Here is a 21,232-nt window from a genome sequence, read left to right as displayed (position 1 = left end):
TAAGGAGCTTTGAGAGGTTATGTGACCGGTTGAGGTAACATTGTATCACACTCAAATCTTGTACTATTTTGAAGATTAAAATAGTGAAATCCCTCCCCGTGGATGTAGCTAATCTCGAATATTTGGGATTAGTGAACCACGTAAAATTCTTGTGTGTTGTTTGCATTTCATTTTCATTCTTGTGGTGGTTTGTTGTTTATTTGCTTTGTGATTGTCTTTCAATTTATATTGCACAAGATCCTTGGTTTATTTTGTTCATTTGGGTGATTTGTTTTATCATCCGGTTCCGTGAAAAAAAAAAGTTTTATTTTTTACAATAAATATTAAGGGGGGCGGGACAAAAAAGGGGTGAAAAAAAAAAAAAAAGGGAGGGAAAAAAAAGAAGGGGGGGGGGGGGGGTTGGGGGGGAGAGGAAGAAAAGAAGGGTAGGATATGAGGGGGGGGGGGGGGGGGGGGGATAAAATATTTGGGGTTTAATTTTAAGGGTTTTTTGGGGGGGGGGCCGGGGGCCCGGGGCGGGGGGTTTCATCTAGTGGAGATCCAAACAAACTCTTTAAATGCTATTCAGATCCTCCAAGTCCCATCATACGTAGCTGGAATGATTGAAAACATCCTTGATGGAGAAGTTTGAACAGCGCTCTATTGTCCCAACATAAAAGAGACCAATAGGTGCATTGATTATTTGGCGGGAATGACCCCTATGACTGAGCAGTTGCATCTTGACATAAATTATCTCCCAGTGGCTCTTTAAACCGTTGTTCATGAAGAAAACCTAGGGAGAAAGTTAATTCATTTATAGCCATTTTTTAATCCCTACTACATTTTAATATAATATTTACGCCCAAAAAAACTTTCCCATTAAAAAGCATGAAAGCTAATGATGGCCATGGATACGTTTCAGCATGTTTAAGCCATCTAGTCACCTCCAAGCAATCTACCCATATAGTCAAACACTTGCATCTTGCTCACAAGGCTTCCTCAGCACCTTCCTAGATGCCTCTTAGTTTTGACTCCTGTAAACAACCTACAAATTCATAGTTCATGGAGCGAGAAGTGCATTAGTGATTCTGGAGAAATGAAACCCAACCACCTAGGTGAAACTTGTGTTCCAAGCTGTCATAAGTTATGAGGAATTCATGAGAGTTGAAATCAAGGTTCATAAAAGAGCAAAGTAGAGTGGCTGGTGTTAGGGTAGGGTTGTTGATAGCGGTTTGGCATCAATTGGGTGTTTAGATGTTGGGTATTAGCAACAGAAGATTACCATTAGTAAACCTGTTGTAGAATGATACATGGGTTTGGTCAGATATTGTTTAACACTATTGTGTTCCTGACATTCAATATAAAAATGAGGTTATCACAAGAACAAACAAAACCAACAAAATCTATTTGTTCAATTTTGGGAAATCTAGTTATGAGAGAAGCGATGAAAGTATGGAAATTAAAACTGGTCCACTAAAAAGCAATACATAAACTCCAAACACATCTAGGTGCAATTGTTGTTCTTTAAAACCCATTGTTCTATGTCTAACAAAGTGGAGCTTAAAAAAATATCTCCCCTACACTGATGTATTAGATCATCCTCTTTCAAACCATTTAAGTCTACCAATCCAAGAGTAAAGAGTAATTACAAAGACAACAAGAAAAAAGCATCAGTGCAGAAAAACAGTAATAGAAAACAAAATTAACATTCAGATCTGTCCATAATAAAGGAAATGTATCATTTCTCTAGAGATTCCATTGCCAGACATAAACATATTTCTACTACGCATCTTCAACTACAACTACGAAAAACTCAAAAACGCTCCCTTGAGGATGTAATCATGGTGCGCGCAAGCTGGCCCGGATGAACCTCATATCCAAAAAAAAAAAACTCAAAAACGCTAACATCTCTCAATTGTAATCGTTGCTCCTTTTACAAATTCATTGAAAGTGCTCTTCCATTTATAGAATGTCTTCTTCTACAACTGGTGTGATGGTCTCGACATAGGATAAATCATAAAAGGATTCAACCAGCGCAGAATCAGGACACTTAGGTTTAATGACTGTTTACTGGATCAAGTAAGGATGCCCTTCCATACAACTCTGCATTTTTGTATCCATAATATCCGTTGTATTGGCATCCATTCATAAATCTAGTCATATGTAACTCATTAAAGGATACCTGTTTGGTCCAACTATTCCCCAATCTCACCCATAGATCATAATGTTACAGTTTAACCACAAACAGCACAAAAAGACAGGCTCCTAATCCAAAATCCACTACTTGTGCCTCATAGCTATCCAAGAAAGGCATTGAAATTTCATTAAATGTTTCATTTCCAACGCTAAATGAAATAACAGATTTCATTCTAGGAACAATCCAACATGGACAACCTGGAAACATTTTGGGTCTTGGATTCTGGGGTTTTGGCTCCAAAAGAAGTCTCTAAACTTCTCCAATTATTCTCCATGTACTTGTCAGCACTGTATACACAATGGATTCAAAATCTAAGGTTTCCCTCGAAATTGCCAGCACCTTGAATTTACCAGAGTCATATTCATAATCAAACCCTAAAGCAAGTTTAGTAACCCGACTTATATGTTCTGGCAATCGCTTGTAGATTTAAGTAAGAAGATTCCATTGTACTGGTATTCAATTCTGAATATTTACTTCATATACATCCAAGAATGAGTTGTGACGACAAAGTTTGAAGCATCATGAATTTAGGGTAATGGAATCAAAAGTAATCTCTGATTACGCACCTGAATTTCCATAGAGTTCTCACAGGTGAAAGTAAGAAGACTTCATCCTTTAATTGGGTCATTAGCCAAAGCGTTTGTAGCAGAAACCCTCTTCTTTTTAATCAGTATCTTCTCCTCTGCTTGACTCTGTTTCCTCAATTTCTTCCACATTCTTCCGATTGTCGACAACCATAATGGTTGGTTTCGCCAGTAAGAGGAGAGCAGAGGTGAGATGGAGTGGGTTTCTCCCAAAGGCGATCACTTCAATGTACCATTGGAGGGGGCTGAGAAAAAGGCAAAAAGTAGTCTTGCATTTCTGGTTTCAGCGAATCGAAGTGTCTGAAGAACCAATCTGACAACCTCCACATATTAATATACTTATATACATCCACTCTCCTCTCCTGGTTGATTTTTTTCCCTCGCGAATCGCAATTTTTTTTGTAAAATTTTTATGAATCCGGATCATTTTTGATAAATAAAATTCAAATTTATAAGTGGGTTTAAATAAAATTTAAATTTAGTTTAAATTGGGTAACCATTGGATTACTTAAATGCTACATGGTACAATCCTAGGAGGGAATTATAGAAAAAAGAATTACAAATGATGTGAATCCAAAGGGAGGGGAGGTGATCTGGACTCCTTTTTATTTTTTACCCAATGAGTTTGATTCAAGTGAATTACTTTTAGTTCATAAAAAATGATACTTTGTGTTTGCCTCCTCGGTAATATTTAAAAAAGCCAATCACTGACATATTGACTCTTTTATAACCAACATATGCACCTATATATTTTAATTTCTTTTTCTTTCGATTGCCAACAACTGACCATCAAATTACCAGAGATATTCAAGCTCCAATCCAACGATCCCAATAATCCTAAGGTATACTTGTAATTATAAATCACTTATTTACATTCAAGGTAACCTTTAGAATGTAAATAATAATAATAAATAATAATAAAATTCATGTATGCCTGCCTTTTCTCTACAATTACATTCATTAATCCACAAAAATAGGGAATTGTTGAACAACCCTAAAGAACAGGAGAGGGGCTCATTTCCATGTATATGATTCTTTCTTTATCTTTTTCTTGTGGCCTAAATTTGCTCCTTCTCTTACCAAAATGGAAATACAATAGCAAGTAGGGATGTCAATAAAACACTCTTGATCCAGACAGGCCAAAACCCAAGCCCTTTATCCCAGCTTGGTTTTTTCAACCCATAAGGTGAGCTTAGGTTACTAAATAATCAGCCTAACAAGGTTGGGTCGGGTTCAGATTTCACCCTCAGGCCAACCTGGCCCAACCTAACCCGGTGTTAGTTTTGTTTAATTAACATTATATTTAAAATTTAAAATGGCTTTAAACAATCGAATATCCTTTTTGTGTTTTGGTAAGTTAGAATCAAGTATCCCTTCCTTTTTTGTAAATGACAATCTTAATAACCTAGTAACCCTAAATATGTAAATATATTGCACAAGTCTCACATTCCCAAATCAATAATCTTGTATGCTTTCCTTAATATGAGAGCAATCAATGGTTGACACTAAAAATATTTCCAAAATGCTTTCCTTAATGGGAGCAATCAATGTATGTTTTCCTTAATAGGATCAATTAATGGTAGATACTAAAAATATATTTCCTTCATAAGAGCAATCAATGGTAAATATCTAAATATATTTTTGCAAATCTTACATTCCACAAATCTCTTTTCTAACTTAGGTATCAATAAAGCTCATATCTAGACTTAGGTATCATCCAACCTCGACTTTCATAAGCTAGTAATCCATTTTCCCATTCCATCCGAGTTTGAGTCCTTCCTTCTATCAAACTCTAATATGTAAGAAGAACCATGACCTCCATCATCCAAATCTATAGATCTAGGTTCCAATCCCATGGTCTCTAGTTGGATGAACAACAACTTCCAAGCACTAGATTTATATGGTTCATCGGGCAAGCAATTGGGGTTTTGGGTTAGGATCCTAGGGGATATCACATCCCCCTCCCCCAAAATTTGATCATACCTGGGTTTTCAAAAGATGAGGGTTTTCAAATAATATTCTCGATCATTTGATGCTTATTCAATGGTGTGATTCCTACATTGAATAACCACATAAGAACAACTCAATTATGGGATGAACTCATATCCAAAAAAAAAAAAAAAATCAATTATGCAACTAGTCCTTTTGATCCATATATCTTCAAGCATCTTCTCATAAGTGATGAATGCTCCTAAACTTTTGGGCTCTTGCTGCAAAAGATGATCCGGGTTTGCTATGCACTGCCTAGCATAGAAACATGGAACAACCATGCATGTCAGCTAAAGATAGTAAGGCTAATCTGTATACAACTAGCCCTACCATCTTGGTGATCTCAAATGGGATGATGTATATGGGGCTAAGTTTCCCTTTCACATCAAACCTCATCACCCCTTTCATCGGTGACACCTTAAAAAAAGCTCCCTCTTGCCTACTTTGAAGTCCAAATCTATCCTTCTCTTATCTACATATGCCTTCTACCTAGACTAAGCTGCCTTAATCCTTTCACTAGCAAGATCAATCATAGCATTAGTAGTGTGATTCGATCCCGGACCCAAAATGTGGCATTCTCCAACTTCATCCCAATAGAGAGGCATCATACAAGTTCGCCGTACAAAACCTTGAATGGAGCCATACCCATCTTAGACTAATAATTGTTTCTATAGGGAAATTCCACTAAAGAGAGGTGTTCATCCTAATTTCCAACCATATCAACTTGTCATGCTCAAAGCATGTGTTCAAATATTTGAATTGTCCTCTCTGACTGACCATCTGACTGAGGATGACTTATCGTACTAAGATTCAATTGGGTCCCCATTGTCACACCCCACCCAGCCAAATTCGGTCATACCTGAATATCTGTGGGGTTGATACACTACAGAACCTAGGTTCAGTGACAATTCGATACAAATATATGATGTAACATAATCAAAAGGACAAGAATAAATCAAGTTCATATATCAAATTATGAAATATGAAACTCAAATCCCAAAAGTTATAACATCAAAGTTCAAAGAAAGAAAGAGTGTTTGCAACAGAAATGTTCAAGAATCTTGGTAAAAGATACATTCACGCTCCTCAAATAAATCAAAGTGTAGATACAGAAAAGTGCCATAAATGACACAAGAGATTTCGGCTACGTAAGAGCAGTCATGGCACAAGTATGAAGCTTCGTGCACTTCCACTTTTTCCTCAATTGCTCCTTCCAAATAGCCTCCCTACAACGAATCCTCCATTTGAGAAGAGTCCTCATAACTAGTAGAGAAATCTAAAGAACACGTACATATAAAGGAATGAGTTCCATAGAACTCAGTGAGATCAACTAACATTCATGTCATGCATCAAATCGCAATTTCCACATCATATTCATAAATGATGATATAAGTAATGGCATTAATATACAAATGCAAGATTATGATGCATGTCAAACTCTATCATGAAGTCTCTATGGTAGACACGCATTAAGTTTAAACACCAATCTCCTTTGGGCAGTCTCAGTCACTCTCTCTCTCAACAAGAAACATCTATTGGGTTCTCTGTGGTTGTTGGGTAAAGTCATGTCAAGCGATGGTTGGGGTATAGGTCACCATTCTCTAACATCACCATTTGGCATGAGATTTGGCACATGTCAGGGATAACTCTAGGCCCAATGCGAAGTCATACGGTCTCATACTACATATGATTCGGATATCTCCCCTCATACCTAGTGCCCTTTTGGTTCGATACCTTCCCACCTATGAATGGTATCCTCATCGGGAGGCATCTATTTGATCATATTCCTTAACCCAATGGTCATCCACATATAATGGACAAGATGCTCTCCATATCCTCTTATGGGTTGGTTACCGTTCTTTAGTGCTGAGGAGCCCTTGTCTATTATATAAAACCCTACCGCTCTATGATGACAGTGGGCCTACTTGACACTCGAGACACAGCCACTGACATCACATGTTAACCAACTTCAATGCCCCTACCGGAAGGGTAGTATCACTCATAAGGATACCTAGCCTAACACTTCTAGACACCTAGTATTTGTGTACTTAGGTCTAAATGCAATCACATAAGGTCACTAGGGTAATGGGTGGACCCACAACCCTAGCTGATAAAAATAGAAACAAGAGGAATAATCTCATTCCATATCATTCATTCTCATACATTCTCATTTCATTCTTATATCGATAATATAAGATTCAAAAGAAAGAATAATACACATTCATATAATCTTACCTCCCATTCATGCAAAGTCACACACACACACGCATATCCGCATATACATATATATAACTAAAGCAATTTGTATCATTAGTAGAATGGAAATAGCAATACTTAAACATACAAGACATGGTTAGTTTATTCCTCACCTTTCAACTTGATTTCGTTTCTCAAAGTCACAAATTCACTCGAGAGCCAATGGTTACACTCAAAATAATCCTAATCATATAAGAGAAATAATAGACATTAATTAGAAACCAATTGGGTTTCAAAAAAGATCCAAAATTATCCCACAAAAACCCAATCTGTCATAAGGTTTCAAACTCGTCATTCTCAACCTAGTTTTGGCAAAAAATCCTTATTTCGCCTCGGATTTGAAATCGAATAAAAAAGAAACTTTGGGGACTTCTAATTTAAAGTAGTAGGTTCCTAAAGGTATCTTCAATTTGACCCAATTCAATCTCAATCAAAAAGCCCTAATTTTGGCTCTCGCGAGTGCCCACGTGTGTCTCTGAGAGTCAAAATCCGAAATCGTTTGCAACGATTCACACAAACCACTCACAAACTAAATGAAAACATAAATAAAACTATTTACAAGCATTCGTTGCACCTAACATGCTTCAACTACTGAAATCCAACGTTTAATGTAAAGAAACCCCCACAAATTTATGCTTAAAGAAGCAGGTTTGAAGGATTCTCACCTTTCCCAATGATTTCGCTATGAATTGGGTCTCAACGCACCTTAGTGTGGGTGGAATCCAAGTTTCTTCTATATTTCCTCTCCTCCCCAAGCTTCAGCCTCGCACTAGCATTATAAAATGCGTGTAGGAGTGAATAGATGTGAAATCCAGCCCTATCCTAACCCTGACCCGACCCAGATCCCTTGTTATTTGTAGGTCCGAAGACCTGGAGTAGTGGAAGAAGAGACTTGTGGGCCCTCATAGTTGAAGATTCAGTGTATGACTCAGAGCCTATGGATATTGACAATGATGCCCCTTACTTGGATACACTGCCGGGGTCAAGTGAGAAATTGCACCTAGAAAGGGGGAAGCTTAGTTGAAGTGCATGATGCGCTCCCGATATCGTTCCAAAGATATTTCTCTAATCTAGACTTGTTGATTGACTTGTAGGAGAAAACCCAACTCAATTTGGATCAGTCTGGCCTTTCAATTCCCTGTCTGAAGTTGTTGTTCAGTCTTGGTCGACTGGCCCAATCGACCAGTCAGTCGCCAGTCGACCAGCAGATTAAATAAATGTGAAAATCAAAAAATTCTTGATTAATTTAAGCCTACTTATTGGGACCTCATGAATAGAACCCTATTCTAATCATTGGGACTCTAGAGAACGAGGAGTGACCTTCCTAAAGCCCTTCCTTGAAGTTGGTGAAGATCCTTGGTCTCAATCATTGCATTCCATCTCCATTGCTTTCTCAAGGTATGATTTCTCTCTCTCATCCTCTATTCTACTCATTCCTCTACTCTTTCTTGCTATTGAGACCATGACTAAAGTGCTGCAACCTTGCAAACACTTGGTCATGTGTTTCCCCTTTCATTTCCATTGTTTTCCTTCCATTCTTGCTATACTATGCTTCCATTACAATGACTAGCATTGCATTTCCTTGATTCCTTTCATTTCAACTTATTCTTTGATCTAAAATGATGTGTAGATGTATGCTGGGTCTGATTAACTATTGGTTTATGATTCTAATCTAGTTCTTATCACTTCCTTAGCTAATTCCCCATCATTCCTTGCCATTGCAACAATTTCCAATTCAATTCTTGATGTTTAGCATATAGAGCATAGGGTTTCAATTTGGGTATTCCTAATTGGACCATTAGATCATGTTAATACTTGTTGTATAGTGTCCTTATACTGTTACAATCATTCCCTCCAAGTTTCGGATCAATCTGAGCCCCGGAAGATTGGTTTCAGGCCAAATTCACTATTCAGCCCGTTCTGTTCATCTTGGTCGACTGAGTCAGTCAACCAGCCAGTCGACCAGATGAGGACAGCAACTCTATACTTGCTCGTTTTGCTCCGTTTGATCTCCGATTTGATTGTTTCCTTCTCTAATGTTGCATATATGTTGTCTAGGGTTCAAGCACTAAATTGGAGACTATTCTAAGTGGTACTTGCTATTATTTTCGATTCAATTAAGGTAAGGACAGTTATACCCATATGACATAGACTATGTAATTAATGCATTGATGTTGACAACTTAGTAGGCTTAGCTTATTAGTTGTATTTAGACAACATATGACTACTATAGTTACCTTGTAACAGTAGCAGCATGTTTATTTATTCTTGTATATCATGTCTACTTAATTCTTGTTATCTACTTATACACTTGATCATGTGATGTTATGATATGTCTTTCAATATGATGATGTATTATGTATGTGTGATATGATTTACTGAGAATGTGATTGGATAAGTATGATTTGGGATTGAGGAATGTCCTACTGACATTTCTATCCTTGGACATCGGGGGAATAGTATGGGATGTTCTCCGAAGGTGTCCATCGATGCTTTCCCTAATTATTGGATGACATACATATGACTTGTCTAGATGTATGGCTAGGATGTCTCTATCGTATTAGACCCGAATCGGAAGGGTATTGAGACCGAACGACTCGTGGTAGTTGTATGGTTTGATGGGCGCTCAAGACTGGTAACCAACCTGTGAAAGGACATAAATCATATTACGGATACTTGAAAAGGGCCATTATTGGTAGGGTTGCAAATAGTTAGATTTTGGCTCACGGGCGCTCGAGACCGGTGAGTCATATTCGTGAGAGGACGTGAGAGCTTCCCGTCTACTATTTGTAGATGACCAATGGGGTTGATGAGTCCGGTGACTAATATCCGTGACTCTAGTGTGAAGGATATTGGAAAAGATCGCCCAGGGTGAGGAATGGACGTATCTGGATCTAACATGATATGACTAAGTAGATGACTTGCATTGGGCTAGGCTTTACCGTGACATGCGTCAATACTTATACCAATGGTGATGTGATAGAGTGGTGACCTAAACCCAAGCCATGGATTGTCCCAAGGGATGCAGGACCCAATTCCCACCGAAGAACCCAAGATACCGAGATGGTTGAGGGAAGAGTAATTTGAGACCTACCTAAGGAAGTATGGTGGTATGACTTAAAGCATGTCTACCTTAAAGACTAGCATATGTAGATTGAGTGCGAACTTTGTTTTATTAGTTTTCAAAAATTCCAAAGACATTAGGGTTTGAAATTTGATGAATTTTGCCGAATTTCGGCCATTTCGGTAAACACCGAACCGAAACAAGGGGTGATATTTGAGATTGCAAAATATCGCCAATATTTCGCTATATATCACATAATTGACAGATAATCGGTAAAATATTGATTTTTTGTAATATTTTAGCAAATTTTAGGCAATTTCTTTCATGATTCTATAGCAGAATCTTCAAAATCAAATGGACAATCTTACCAATTCTGTTCTCAAGGATTCAAGACTCAAAAGGCAATGTGCCAAATGTGGTTAAGGTGGAAAATCTACGTAGAATAATTTTTGAAATAATTCAAATTAGGCAAACATTTTGTAGAAAAATCTTCAAAATTAATGAGCAATCTTATCAATTATATTATAGTGATTTAGGCCTCAAAAGGCAACATTTCAAATGTGATTAGGCAAAAGTATATACATGAAAAATTTTATAGAAACAATTTAAATTATGAAAGAATTCTGTATTAGAATCTTTAAGGTCAATGAATTAGTTTTCCAATTATGTCCGAATTATCTAGGCTTCAAGAGGTAAATATGTTAAATGTGACTAGGAATGAGTATTTATATGGAAGAATTTACAAGATTTAATTCAAATTTACTAAAATTGACATCAAATTTGGTTAGATACCAAATTTAGACCCAAAATGACCAAAAATCCCCCCCCCCCGAAATGAGGGGTTGAAATCTACCGATATTTGGGCAAAATCTCTCTAAAATATCGGTGATATTTCACCATTTCGGCTGGTTCGCCAAGTGGCGAACCGACAACCGACATAGAACGGAATTTCGTTCCTTGCCTGTGTCCCACAATCTCATGGGTACCACATTCTTGAGGTGGGTTCCATACTCAATACCTGTAGGGGTAGAGGATAGGAGCTTTATGTCTTGATACCCTTCCCTCCCATTTAAGAGTGATAATTTTTCATACCAATAAAAAAACAATTAAAAAAAAAAAAAAAGGAAAGAAACGGTGATAGTTATCAGAGTCAGATGGTGGGCTTTTTATTTTCTTTTGGGAGTTAAAACGTGGGCCTGGCTAAAGCCGACATACTGCGCGTCCCTCTCCTCCCTCCTCCGTCCCCCCTCCCTTTGGCCGCCCCCCCCTCTTGCTTGCCCTCGGCCCCTCCTCCCCCCCCCCCCCCTTGTCTCTCCCCTCCCCCCTTTTTTTCTGTGGGTGTCTCCTGTCTTTTGCTTCTGTTTGTGTTTTTTTCCTCTTCTTGTTCTCTTTTGTTTTCGTCCCGCCTTTTTGGCTCTTCTTTCTTTTGCGGTCTGTACTTTTTTTCCTTGTTTCTACTCTTGTTGGTCTTGTTTTGCTTTGTCCTTTGTCTTTAGTTATTTCCTTTTTATTTTTTTTGGTTTTTTTTTTCCCGTCTTTTTAGTTCATTTTGTTTTGTTTTTGCTGGGGTATTTTTTCTATTACGTTTGTCTCTCTATCCCCACTTCCGTCTGTATCTAACTCTATTGGATTTTCTTTTCATTGCTTGTTTGTCTACTCTTTTCTTTAACTATGTCTTTTTTTTTGTTGATCTTTTCGTTTCTGTTACGGTTTTGTTGTTTTTTGTTTGTGTTCTTTTTGCAATTGTGTGCTCCTCCCCGCTTGTTCTTGCTTTGGATATTTTCTTTTCGTTCCTTTTGTTTTGTCTCTTGTTTCTACTTTACAAAGGTTTGTGTGCATTCTCTTGCTTGCTTTCATATGCCTTTTAATTACTTCTTCTCTCTCTTATTCTATTTCTGAATAATTTTAACTCTTTGCTGCTGGAGATCGGATGAGAGCACTTGGGGCTTGGTTTGGTGGTTTGCCTTGTCTTGGTTGAATTAATTGAGAATTGAGATAAATCTTTTCTTTTCCCTTCGGCTTACATATATCCATAATTTTCATCCAATGCAATTAAAACCCTAGATTTGGTTTCTCATTTCTCAAATCTAATGGGTATAATAGTTAATACATATTGCTGTTTTGGTTTTTGTTGACATCTTTACTATTTTATTTTCGATGAGTTTGGATTTAAGTTTAATTACTTTAATATGAATTTTAATTACTACTTGCTTCTTTGATATTCGACCAGTATGGCCTTAGCTGGGACAGGCCGTTGGGCTGGCTCGGGCTCCCATCCCCGGCCCTTGGGCGGTGGGCTTGGCTTGGCCCGGGCTGGGTCGGGGCTTCTTGGCCCTCTGGCCGGTGGGTGGGCTCTTATCCTTGGGCTGGGCTTGGGTTGCCCGCCCGCCCGCCCGGCCCTTAGTTTCCGTCGATGGTGGGCTTTTTATTTTCTTTTGGGAGTTAAAACGTGGTGGGCCTTTTGAGGTAAAACGTGTAGAGCATAAATAGCTGGATATATTGCTGAGCTGATTGATTAAGCCCATCTAGACTGCACTGATCCACAGAGGCCCAAGCACAACATAACGGCTGCGCGAAGCCCAAATGTTATAATTGAGAATTTACATTTACCTACACATTGAGAAGAACCTCTCAGCGGTCAGACCCGGTCCGAATCCAACGGTCAGTCTAGATGTGCATTGACAAGCTAGTTCTTGCACGTGACACATGAGTCCTAGACTCCTAGTTCGGTGCATCCATCGGTGATCAGACTAGCGGTTTGCACGTGATAATGACATTATTTAAAGCAATCCATAATTTGATCTTTCGTTTGCACGTGACAATGACATTATAGAATCCGGATCATCATCCCGTCAGGGAAGCACTCTGTGCTTTCCAACGGTTTTACCACCACAAATCTTGTGGGACCCATAGATAAAAATAAAAAAAAGAATCCATCACCCAACCCGTGGATCCCCTGTATTTATCGTGATAAAGCCGTCGGGGAGCATAAAGACAGGTAACTGATCCGGACTCGACATTATATGACAAAATAAGTGTTTTGCACAATTTATTGATTTTCCATGCTCTACCTTGTGTACTTTTCCTCCATAAGGGATGTTGTACTTAAAATCAATTCAATGATTATGATTAGTAGTCAGGATTTGGCATAGTTGATAAAATACTAACATTCCCTTAAATACATAAGTTCTCCTCTAAGGGATTTGTCAAAGTATGTATAAACTATAGTAAATACCTTAGTTGCCCTTTTAAATGAAAAATCAAAAATCAAAACTTAGGGTAGAACAAAGGTTGAGAAAAATTATGGGTAGTGATGGTGAATCAACCGAAATTTCCAATTTTACATAAAGACAAGAAAGTATATCCGATGGGTAATGTCCCTTTTCCCATGGTATTTTGGAACATAGTTGTGGTCCCAAGATAAGTTCATTAAAGGTACCCTTTATTTTGCAAATGGTCCATGGGGGGGGGGGGGGGGGGGGGGGGGGGGGGGGGGGGGGGGGGGGGGGGGGGGGGGGGGGGGGGGGGGGGGGGGGGGGGGGGGGGGGGGGGGGGGGGGGGGGGGGGGGGGGGGGGGGGGGGGGGGGGGGGGGGGGGGGGGGGGGGGGGGGGGGGGGGGGGGGGGGGGGGGGGGGGGGGGGGGGGGGGGGGGGGGGGGGGGGGGGGGGGGGGGGGGGGGGGGGGGGGGGGGGGGGGGGAAGCCGTTAAAGGCATGATCTTTTATGCTTGGAAGCGTTAAGCCCAAATTGAAACCACTCAAAACAACTATTAACACTTGTAGCTTGTGCGTTCGTTATCTTAGATGACACAAGTCAACGAAGGAGGGGCTGAAGATAAATGGGTTGTTCGCCCTTCTTTTTTAAAATGTCCATCGCCTCGAGTGTTCTCAGCACAGGGTTTACTAAACTGTCAAAATTGTACTCAGACCAACGTTATTTGATAAAAATGCCGGAAAACAATAATTGCAAAGAACATCGTTCTCAAAAAAGACCGTTATCAAATGCGCCTTTAATAAATATCATTATAGCATGTGCATGGGTCTACCTCGGGACTAATATCTTGTCATTTTTTATGTAGATGTGTGGCATGTATCTCAACATCACATCAAAAGGTTGAGGTCCATTTATAAGTCACATCAAATTTTTTTTATTTAATCAAAACTCTTTGATGTGACTTACAAATGGATTTCAACCATTTGATGTGATATTGAAACACATATCATTCATCTACAAGGAAATGCATGGTCTATTTCTGACAATAAAATGGATAAATTTCCGTCTACCTCGATAGTCTTTAGATTGAGCTGGGCTTTTCTACGCATCAGTCCACCTAGGTGGGCTCAATCAATCAGCCTAGCCATATATCCACCGATTTGTGTTCAGCACATTTTACCTCAAAAGAGTAAAAGGCCCACCACATTTTGGTGATGCCCAGAGTCTATCATTTGACCCAATGATGACTAACATCTTTTATTAAATTTTTAATTTAGGGTAATAGGTGAGAATTGTACAAGATGTGAATTCCACAAATGTTAGTCAAGCTTCATTTAATAGTGGAAATTATGTTTCTTAATGAAAGTTTACAAAATTCGAGTTCCATTCAAATGTTAAAAAGTTCCATTTGTGTGAATGGAGCTTAAAAAATAAAAAATAAAAATTTCCAATAAAAAAAGTGTGAGGAAACTGATACTCTGCAATTGGTTCAGTAAAAGGGGTCTTTCGAATAACTGAATAAATATCATCGGTTATCCTTCCTCTAGCCAATTGTCCTAGTTTCTGATTAATATTAGCCAATTTCTGACCAATATGAGTTGAATGGTCTTCTGCAACACGATCGTGACCTCGAACAACACGATCATCACGAGCTACTCGATCATCATGAACGTCACGAACATTTCGCTCATCGCGAACTGCTCGATCATCACGAACGGCTCGTCTGACAGTTGGTGAGTGAGTCTTCACTCTTGTATCCAACCTTGTATTTGAATCGGTTGAACTTTCCTATGGTCTGTCAAACCGATCGTCCCGCCTAGGTAGATTTTCGACTCTCCTAGGCCCTCGGTCACCTTCGTGAAAGTTCTAACCAATATTCCGATCCTCAGCAAATCTCGGATCTCGTGGTAATACACGCCTCCCCGAATCGCGATGATCAGGTTCTTGTGGTAGTACCACTCGTCTGGTTAGCACGCGGAGTGCTTGACTTACTTCCAAAAGTTGGATCTTTACTTGATTCAATTGATCTTGGAGTGTCTCCGGAGGATCGTGTCCTCCCTGACCACCTTCTACTTCAAGAGGTGGTAAACTTCCCTGAGGAATGTCTGGATTATTTTCTCCAGGAATTTGGACACCAGTATCGCGTTGGGCAGTGGCTGCTGCTGCCGATCTAGTCACCATGGCTTTCTAAATCTTCCCACAGACGGCGCCAAATGATGCGTCCAAAATATGCTCAACCCTTAGATCTCCTTGTAATGACTTGCAAAACGAAAGAGTCAGATGTGGCTCGACCGCTGGGGTCGGGAGTCCACCTCCGAAGGCTAAGTCAGTTGATGAACTTAATCACAAATGACTTTGCTAGAAGCACAGAGCTAAGGAATGAAATACGGGAATGTGATCTAGATCGTAAGCATATGAGTGTTTACGTCCAAAAGTGTGTGTATGGATCTGGTCCATTTACCTTGTAGGTAAGTAAGGTTTATATAGAGTGTACCTTCCAATCTTCTTCGTTGGATGCATTTGAGCCTTCTTCGGATAGTCATTGGATTCTAACAGTTAGATCCGTTGAGTGATAGACTTTTACTAGTTTGAACTAGTAGAGGACTCCTGAGATAACTCTCGGTTATCTGATGATTATCCCTTCAATAACGATAAGTGACAGCCGCCAAGTTGTGTCTGCCATCATTAGGATAATTAACCTAATCCATAAGTCGGATTAGGGCGTGCACTTGTAGCTGATTTAGTTTCCTTCCTCAGCAAGTTATCTCCTGGATCCGGCTCGCTCGGAAGCGAGTCGATTCCCTTTGTCTCGACCGGGGTCAATGAGTCAAACCGAGTATGAACCCGGCTTCGATCATATTTTCTCCATATCAGCATGACAATCAAGCGAGATGGAAATCTGATCGAAATTAGTCATGTGCACTGAAGCAAAGTCCATATTTCTATCACGTGCTAACCAAATGAACCAACCAATTCCTCACTTTGATGGATTAAAAAACACTTGTATGGAGTTGGTAACAAGTTCAGCTTGGCATGCAACACCCAAGTAACATGGGATTTCTATTTATAATTAGAAAAAAAATTTGTTCTGTCACTCTAAAATAGAAGATTTAAAGCATTGATATCTTATTTTATATTTTAAAAATATAAACATCCTAAAATTAAATTTTCATTGGACATAATAGTCCAATTTATCACTTAATTAAATCACTGTTTATTTTCTTTCAATTTCAAAAATATCCCTAAACCCCAAGGGAAAAAGAAATAGTGATTTTAACCGTTTCCAGTGACAAATTAGACTAATATGTCTAATGAAAATCCAATTTTGGAATATTTGTGTGTTTCAACCATAAAGTGGGGTGTCAGTGCTTTAAGTCATCTATTTTGGGGTGTTGGTGCAATTTATTTTTATAATTAACACTGGTTCTCTTAACGTCTACCAATTGATTAACCAAGCAAGCATGGTGGCCTGGTTGACACCATCCGCAAAGCTCAAAGGGGTGAATGTTAGGGATACGGATGCACAACCACGAATAGAGGAAACACAGAATTACCGGTTTAGCTTTAAATCCCCCCCCCCGAGAGAAAGAGAGTCCACTATTTTAGAAACCTCACCCATTCCCCCACATATAATTACAACTTTTTTTTTCCTCTTTTTTTTTCCCTTTTTTTTGGAAACCTAAAACCCTAATCCCAATATAATTACAACTTTAACCTAATACTTGACCCAAACCCTATTTCAATTACAAATGCAACTAAAGCTATAATTATATGGACCCACAGAATACAAGACATCCAAACCCAACACTGAAGGCCTTATCCACTTTGATGGCGGTCGACACCACCAATGCCCCCAACTATGTCAACCAAAGCGCCTACCCTTGTTATTACTTCCACATCACCAACAATGTACACAAGACTCAGCTCAAGGAAAAGTTCCAATGGCTGTGTTACCAGTATAGGTAATTGGCAGGGTCAATGCCCAAAAACCCTAGAGCTTATCTGACATTCATCTCGGATGAGATGAGGAAGAAGTCAGACAAGGAGGATTGAAGACCACCGGTGAAGTCATAGAAACCAGAGATCTAGTTAATGTGTCCCTGAATTGATTGCCATATGGTGTTGAGCATAAATGCCAACGGTTGGTCTTTCTTTCCATTCAATAATGTCGGTTGGAGTAGCTGGATTACGCTGCCATATTTAAGAAAGGAGAATTGAATTGAAATCACTGGAAATAAGATTATTTGAATTAGAATCGATTTTGAAACATTCCTGATTTCTGAAAGTCATGGATTTATTACCTAATGGTTATAGCCGTCACAAAAGCAAAGGAACACAAACTACCCAATTTGCCTACTCGTCCATACCCAAAAGTCAAAACCAGTCTATCTACCACTAGAATTTTATTATTGATACAAAGTTTCTTATTTGCATATTATCATCAACCCTTTTTCATACCAAAGATCCCCACAGGTGTTTCAGCAAAACACTTTTGTCATCTTCTCTGAGGATTATGCTTCTGGTGGAACACAATCGAAGAAGTTTCTACTTTCCATTCGGAAAATTCAACAGCTCAATCTCATCCACACTACCAAACCAATTCAATTGGGCTTTCACCACATCATACCATTGTTTTGGTTGAAAGATATTTGTTACTATACCAATTTCAAGAATGTTCCTTAATAATCTGTTTATTATTTAGATTAAAAGATACCTCTTTGTTTTTCGTTTTTTTTTCTTTCTTCATTATTTATCTGAAATTCTAAATTGAACATGCAACTGAGGCTAAAAAAAAACGGTCATTCCTCATCATTTTTATTTTTTTTGGGTAATTGGTCATCCCTCATACAGATAAGCAACTCGTAAGAGAACCCAACTGAATCTGGATCCTCGACTACCCAAATGAGAAAATTTTAGAGTGTGGATCATCTCCCTTGCCGGGTGCTCCCCTGATGGCATTATTAACACAAATTATGTGGAGGCCCACAAAGAAAGAATAATTAAATATATTAAAAAAATAAATTCAATCACCCTAATCTTTTAGGTCTCCCTATAATTTGTGATCAACTGCTGTCAGGAAAGCACTTTGGAGATGATCCAAACTCAATAGTTTATGACATATATCTAATCTCCAAACATAAATCTTAACCTACCCGCTTCATCTCTTCTTCCACTTGACTTCTTCCTCATGTCAACCAAAATGAAGAGCACTCAAGGACTATATATGGAACATCTTTGAGTTTCCAATGCAAGGTTGATTGAATGGTAAAAATCCGCATTAAATTTCCAGTATTAAAAAAGCACCAGTACAAAAAAAAAAAATAAAAATATCTTTTAGTCAAGTTGAACGTGAAAAGACATGTGCTTTTTTTTTTTGTAAAAAGAAAAAACACGTGCTGAAATAAATGAAAAAATAACCCTGACAAGAAAAAACATGTGCTGAAACACATGGTGTGGCACCGCGCAAGTCTCTCTTAAATCTATCTTATCCTATCTCTCTTCCAATATCTAAGCTTACATGTTAATTAATTAGTTTTTGTTTTTATAGTAAAAATGTCAATTACTTTTTTGAATCTACCGGAAAATGTCGTTTTCTATCCAAAACTAATTCCCTATTGACAGGTTACCAAGAAGAAAAACCTAACTCCCTAAAACTTATCTCATGCCCTGTTAGATCTATCAGAGACGAACTGAACCAGATCCAATTGTCGCTACAGTGTAAATACGTTTCCATAAAGGCCGTTCCAACCCGCAACCTACCAATCAAAGGAACCAAGAAAGTTCGCTTTCATTTTCTAGACAAGTTATGAGGGGCTTGTTGATCATTTTGATCCTACAGAGAGAGAGAAAAAGAGAAAGTAATTTGTTGTCTTCATTCATACATAGATTGAAGTTGAATGGTTAAACAGATAAAAATACATTCTAATTTAACAAACCTTACACGAAGGAAAACCCAGACAACAATCGGAAGAGAAAACAAACCATTCAAATTCCATCAATTAACAGAAAGTTTGAGATCAGCTACAGATCGAACCCTCACTTTTAATAGTGCTCCTCATTTGTTGTTCTCTCTCTAAGCTTGCACACTGTGGAGCACCACGGTCTCAACAGTGAGCCCTGGTCCAAACCCAAAGAGAACACCCCATTCCAGACCTTCACCAGTAGTCTTCAGCCCTTCCTCAGCTGATTTCTTCCTCATCTCATCCAAGATGAACAGCACACAGGCACTAGACATGTTTCCATATTCACTAAGCACGTGTCTTGTGGCCCTTAGTTTCTCAGCTTTAAGGGCTAACTTGAGCTCGACCTGGTCTAAGATGGCCGGGCCACCTGGGTGGGCAATCCAAAAGAGTGAATTCCAATCAGAGATGCCAAGAGGCTCAAATGCCTCCACGAGGCTCTTCTCGATGTTCTTGGAGATGAGCCCAGGGACATCCTTGAGAAGGTGGAAAGTGAGGCCAACCTCTCTGAGATGTCCATCTATAGCACCATCACTGTCAGGGAGGATTGTTTGGGCAGCCGACACCAGCTCAAACAATGGCTTCTCAATTTCAGGAATTGGGTCAGCCCCAACTATGATCGCAGCTGCTCCATCTCCAAACAGAGCCTGACCGACGAGGCTGTCAAGGTGAGTGTCACTTGGGCCACGGAAGGTTACAGCAGTGATCTCAGAGCAGACTACAAGTACACGAGCACCTCTGTTGTTCTCGGCAAGATCCTTGGCAAGACGAAGGACCGTGCCACCTGCAAAGCAACCTTGTTGGTACATCATGAGTCTCTTCACAGAGGGTCGGAGGCCAAGGAGCTTGGTGAGTTGGTAATCACAACCGGGCATGTCAACACCACTGGTGGTGCAGAAGACCAAGTGGGTAATCTTGGACTTGGGCTGTCCCCATTCCTTGATAGCCTTGACAGCAGCTTCCTTGCCCAACTTGGGCACTTCAACAACCACCATGTCTTGTCTAGCATCCAAAGAAGGAGCCATGTATTCACACATGCTTGGGTTCTCCTTGAGGATTTCCTCATTCAGGTGCATGTAACGCTTCTTGATCATCGACTTATCGCCTATTCGCAAAGCAATCAATCAAGAGTCAGGATAAGAAGAAACCCAATGAAGAAAAGCCCATGCAGATCGAAAAGCTGTAATTAAGGAAGTTGAAAATAAGTACTTACACATGCGCTGGAACTTCTCCTTGAGCTCAGTCTTGTGTTCACTTTTAGTAATACGGAAGTAGTAGTCAGGGTAAGTGCTCTGGTCAACACAGTTGGGGGGAGTGGCAGTGCCAATGGCCATAACAGTGGCAGGACCTTCAGCCCTCTGGGCCTTGCGGATGGCTTCAACATTCACCATTTTTCCTCAGTGATGAAAGCTTAGGAGTTTCAGAAAGTGGGAAAGTTGGGTTACCAGAAATCCAGAGAAACGATAGCTCTGGATCTGAAGGTAACCGGTGAAGGGTGGGAACTAGAGTAAAGAGAGTAGCTTCTTAAATAGGGAAGCAGAAGTAGATGAGCATCACATGTTTTACCAACCTCGCTCTCCCACGCCTTCATCTACCTGGTGGGCTGTGAGAGTGGTAGATGCAGATCCTTTTTTCGTGGGCAATGTTTTGAATATTCCCATTGCGCCCGTTTAGTTTAGTTTATTTTATTGCGTCCTAGCAATGGACCTAGCTAACCGGTTCCAAGTATTGACATCTGTAGATTTACTTTTACCAAGAAAAATATATCTTTATCGGTATCGGTGTTGATATCGGCCCGTATTGATCAAGAATGATTTCATGCTTAAAATATCGAAAATACTTTGGATTTTTGACAATTTTACACTTTGTCATTACCATACCCTAATTGGCAATACTGATATCCAATGCCTATACCATATAACGTTACATACCATGAGATCAAAGGTGTTACCGTTTACCCTAAAAATAAAAATGTCACCAAAAAAAGATAG

General features: G+C 39.3%; 2 protein-coding genes across 2 annotated transcripts; both read right to left on the bottom strand.

Moving 5' to 3' along the window:
* Nucleotides 1-2,029: 2,029 nt before the first annotated feature.
* LOC149018865 (uncharacterized) lies at nucleotides 2,030-3,055 on the bottom strand. Its single transcript, XM_089153996.1, has 2 exons — nucleotides 2,739-3,055; nucleotides 2,030-2,398 (listed from the first exon to the last, which is right to left on the bottom strand). The coding sequence occupies exons 1-2, from the start codon at nucleotides 2,802-2,804 to the stop codon at nucleotides 2,207-2,209; spliced, it is 258 nt and encodes an 85-aa protein (XP_089010122.1). The 5' UTR covers nucleotides 2,805-3,055; the 3' UTR covers nucleotides 2,030-2,206.
* A 16,079-nt stretch (nucleotides 3,056-19,134) lies between these two features.
* Nucleotides 19,135-20,750, bottom strand: LOC149018864 (chalcone synthase). Its single transcript, XM_089152998.1, has 2 exons — nucleotides 20,455-20,750; nucleotides 19,135-20,346 (listed from the first exon to the last, which is right to left on the bottom strand). Exons 1-2 carry the CDS (start codon nucleotides 20,630-20,632, stop codon nucleotides 19,355-19,357), a joined length of 1,170 nt encoding a protein of 389 aa, XP_089009124.1. The 5' UTR covers nucleotides 20,633-20,750; the 3' UTR covers nucleotides 19,135-19,354.
* Nucleotides 20,751-21,232: the final 482 nt, after the last annotated feature.

This window comes from Hakea prostrata, chromosome 4, assembly GCF_041222555.1.
Source record: "Hakea prostrata isolate BN-2017 chromosome 4, UWA_Hpros_2, whole genome shotgun sequence".
NCBI classification, from domain to species: domain Eukaryota; kingdom Viridiplantae; phylum Streptophyta; class Magnoliopsida; order Proteales; family Proteaceae; genus Hakea; species Hakea prostrata.
Note: the sequence above shows the minus strand (reverse complement) of the source record. Positions and strands in the feature narration are given on the sequence as shown.

Bases quoted from the DNA above. Each gene is read 5' to 3' on its own strand.
- LOC149018865 (XM_089153996.1), bottom strand. From the start codon at position 2,804: ATGACCCAATTAAAGGATGAAGTCTTCTTACTTTCACCTGTGAGAACT. The intron at 2,399-2,738 runs GTAATCAGAGAT...CCAAAACCCCAG, and splicing joins CTCTATGGAAATTCAGGTGC to AATCCAAGACCCAAAATGTT.
- LOC149018864 (XM_089152998.1), bottom strand. From the start codon at position 20,632: ATGGTGAATGTTGAAGCCATCCGCAAGGCCCAGAGGGCTGAAGGTCCT. The intron at 20,347-20,454 runs GTAAGTACTTAT...CTTTGCGAATAG, and splicing joins GGAGAAGTTCCAGCGCATGT to GCGATAAGTCGATGATCAAG.